The sequence below is a fragment of the Limulus polyphemus genome, unplaced genomic scaffold (assembly GCF_000517525.1).
Source record: "Limulus polyphemus unplaced genomic scaffold, Limulus_polyphemus-2.1.2 Scaffold73, whole genome shotgun sequence".
Taxonomy (NCBI): Eukaryota; Metazoa; Arthropoda; class Merostomata; order Xiphosura; family Limulidae; genus Limulus; species Limulus polyphemus.
The window spans coordinates 926,278-930,166 of NW_013665683.1; the positions used below are offsets into that span (position 1 = coordinate 926,278).

Here is a 3,889-nt window from a genome sequence, read left to right on the forward strand (position 1 = left end):
CTTGATTAGCTAACTAAAGAACCGCTGATTAATTAGTGAGGTTTTGCTGACTAAATTACTTTAAATCAGCTTCTGTTTTTATTTTATTATTATTTAACGTTCAACGTGCATTTTTCGGTAGTAAAAGCAAAACTTCATTTTCGAATATGTATCCTAGTTACGCTAGATAGCACTTGTTCTAATTTGTATTCACTTTTCCCTTGGGCTTATATTTTACTTGTTTATAAGTTGTGTGGACCAACTGCAATTACCGTTTTTATTCTGGCGACTTTAGACGTAGACTGTATTTTCGTAGTTTTACTAATACTACGCAGTTCTTATCACGCGAATCTTCACATGACTGACGAAATTCGAAGGTCAAGATACACGAACAGCTGTGGATGCATGACCGTTACTTTTCACGATAAATATACATAAGCGTAACGATCCAAAGATCAAAAGGTCATAAAAGCAACGCGTGTGTCAAACCGTCTGTTGACAAAACTGCATAGAACGGTAATTTAAGATTCGAATGAAAACTGTAAATTATTTGAATTTTATTTGAATAGATTAGGTTTCAGAAGGGATAAAAAAGTGATCATGTTGGCCTAATTCATCTAAAGTAAAAACGGGTAAAAAAAAAGAAAATATGAAAATAAATCGGGTTAAAAGCCTGTAAATTAGTCTTTACTTACAAGGTTATCTTTTGGTAGGAAAAGCAGTTATAATGTTCTAATTTATGAGATCAAAATCAGGAGTCTCATTTGGGGGTAGCCCCCATCCCCAAGCTCGAGAGGGGGCCCAAATGGCAGTTCCTGTGATGAAATTCTAGTCAAGTCAGATTATTAAATATATGCAAATTACGCAATAGCGTAAGGCCCCAATGAGGTAAATGCGAGATCAGTCTTCTTTGCTCCTCCCCTAAGCCTTTTATGAAATGACACTTCTAGTCAAGAAATATCAAAATACAAAATGCTAGCGTTAAGCTATAAAAGTTCGGAAATATTTTATTTCACCGAAGAAAGTATTAATAACAAAAAAGTGTGAATGTGTGATATTCAAGTATATCACGTACTTTTTCACCATCTTTAGTAACATAGAACATTTTGAAACGTCCATGTAGGTTGTTTCTATGCAGATTTTAGCTTTAGAATGTTTGGTCCACACCGTTGGAGTTTCTCTGTTCAAGCGTGACTTTGTCTCTCTCTCCAATTTTCCTGTGCTGACACATTCTTTCGTTGGCTGGGTAGAAGATAGTGGAATGGCTAAAAAAAATGTGAAGGTAAAAGAGAGAATAATAAGTTACGTGGTAACGCCAACAAGACAAAGAAATTGGCGGTTTCATGTTAACGTGAAACCTAGATTTGGGGGTCTTTCCTACATGGCTCGTGACTGGCTATGCAGCTATTCAACTCGAGGGAAAAAAAGTTGAAGATTAGTCATTTATTCAGTAGAGGCGATCCTCAATTTGTCTACTCATTTACTCACATTTGTTTTGTTTACTTTTTTTTCTTGTGTTTGAAACAAAGATTGTTTTCAATATCCTTTAAAACATGCCCAATATGTTTATTTCTAAAGCAACTTAAAAACTCAGGCGAGCTTTCAGATTCAGATAACTCAGCAAATTACCTGTTCGACCCTGCTGTTATTAGCGGTTCTATCCTATACTTATAGGGAAATAAATGCGTCTGAGACTACCATAATTGTACACAGTGTTATAAAGGAGGAGTGACTTTTTACAAATCTGAAATTGTCAGGAATCACTTACACATGAAGGGTGTAGCAGTTATGTAGTTAGTGATACTACAGTAAATAATTTTCAAAAAATTATTTTGACTCACAAAAATTTATAATTTCTAAACAACTTATTGTTTATTTGGTCCCCATAGGAATTATTCTACTTGAGATTGACCGCCGCCGCTCTCGCTTGCTCCCTCTACATAAAATTAATGGAGTAATTACTCTCCTGGTTCCTGGGCTACTGACTGTACTGGTTAAATTAAAACACTTTATAAAATTCTTGGACGATTGCATGATTTATTTACTTTTGTGTTATGCAATGATATTTTATGAAAATCGAGAATATTTTTGCAGATATTAAATATATTAGTTTTCAATTTTTGAACCACTGTGTTGCAACTTTTGTCGATAGGTTTGATTATATGGTTTATTATTGGAGCCTCTAATAGATTATTAAGCATAAAATTTTTCCAACATATTTTTAATTGAGAATGTTAAAGAAGTATCCGGAGAGATTACACTACACGAGTGAGCTTTTAAAATAACTTGGATAATTATACAAAAACAAATTATTTAAATTGTAAGAAAGCTAATCCTTATGAAATGAGTTATTGTTTGAACATTGAAATGAAAATTCTGTCTAACAACTACTCAACAAGTTGAAATATACTTCTTAACTACGTATGAAGTTACGTATTATGGCGAAAGTGTGCCTAACATTAGTGCATGATTGTGACTGTGTTATTTGTTTTTAATAACAGAAAGAAATGAACCAACAAATAGATACATTAGATACATGAAATGCTTTATTGCAAGTATGTGTGGAATTTTCTATTTTTTATAATAAATCCTTATGGTATATTTCTTAAAGTTTATGAATCATATCGTTTTAACGGTTTCTATTGTTGGCCGAGTTCTTTCGAATTAGTAAAGTATAATGGAATGTTCAGTCTACTTACCGATAACGAAAACATTTTATTTCTTCAACGTTCATTTTAGGTCCAACTTCACAAATAATCGAGATCTAAACAGAAATTCTACAAGCAACATAGTCCCCTGGTGGGATAACGGTACGTTTACGAACTTACAACGCTAAAATCCTAGTTGGGCACAACAGATAGCCTAGTGTGAATTTGCTCTAAAAAAAGCTAACTAACAACTCAATTTTATACTTATATTTCTTCAAGAGAAAAACAAACAAAACATTCACAGTACTGTATTAATTAACTGCCTGACAGTAACAGGAAAAGTGACTAAATTGTGCACTGATTATTCATTCATTGTATATAATACTCACTAATATATTCTATCTTAACTCACTTTTTATAATAGACTAAAATTTATTTACTAAACTTGACCTAAAGTTTGAAGAAAGCTTCAGACACTACGGCCCCCGCCCATTACGTTACGTCAAACTTCTTTTTGGCTAAACAACAATTAACAAGAAAATCAGTCCTGACCAATTTGAGTTATTCAACATGTCGGCTGCATTGGATAAATAGCCATATTTCATGTTCTAGAGCAGATAGCAAAATGATTTTGATATTAAGATATAGGTTTTTGGGGTCAAGGAGATCATTTCTGTTGTATATACTACAATTAGTCCTAAGCTTCCAACGATATTTAGAATGGCCTTCATAATGAGAAAGTATTTTATATATAGCAGGGGATGTGCGACTATGAATTACTTCAAATGTTGGAAGATAGATTCACAACACACTGCACATCGTATAATAAATTATGCACAGTTAGTGAACCATATGAACATGCATGTGCTGAGAAAATGTCATATCCCACAATTTTATATCAGTCCCAGACCAGCAGTCCAATGAAATGCATATAGCAATGTTGAACAACAATGAAGCAGTCATGTTGATGGGGCCCGGCATGGCCAGGTGGTTAGGGCGTTCGACTTTCAATCTGCGAGTCGCGGGTTCTAATCCCCGTCACACCAAACATGCTCGCCCTTTCAGCCGTGGAGGCTTTATAATGTGACGATCAATTCCACTATTCGTTGATAAAAGAGTAGCCCAAGAGTTGGCGGTGGGTGATAATGACTAGCTGCCTTCCCTCTACTCTAGTGTTACACTGCTAAATTAGTGACGGCTAGCGCAGATAGCTCTCGTGTAGCTTTGCGCGAAATTCAAAACAAACAAACAACAACCATGTT

The 3,889-nt window shown here is 34.4% G+C and overlaps 1 protein-coding gene across 1 annotated transcript in view; it reads right to left on the reverse strand.

Annotated features, from left to right (window-relative positions):
• Positions 1-960: 960 nt before the first annotated feature.
• LOC111087639 overlaps positions 961-3,889 on the reverse strand; it is a 118,991-nt gene continuing 116,062 nt past the window's right edge. Inside the window, exon 6 of the mRNA XM_022394967.1 lies at positions 961-1,244. Within this exon, the coding sequence (XP_022250675.1) occupies positions 1,127-1,244 (118 nt within the window). The 3' untranslated portion in view covers positions 961-1,126. The remainder of the gene's footprint in view (positions 1,245-3,889) is intronic.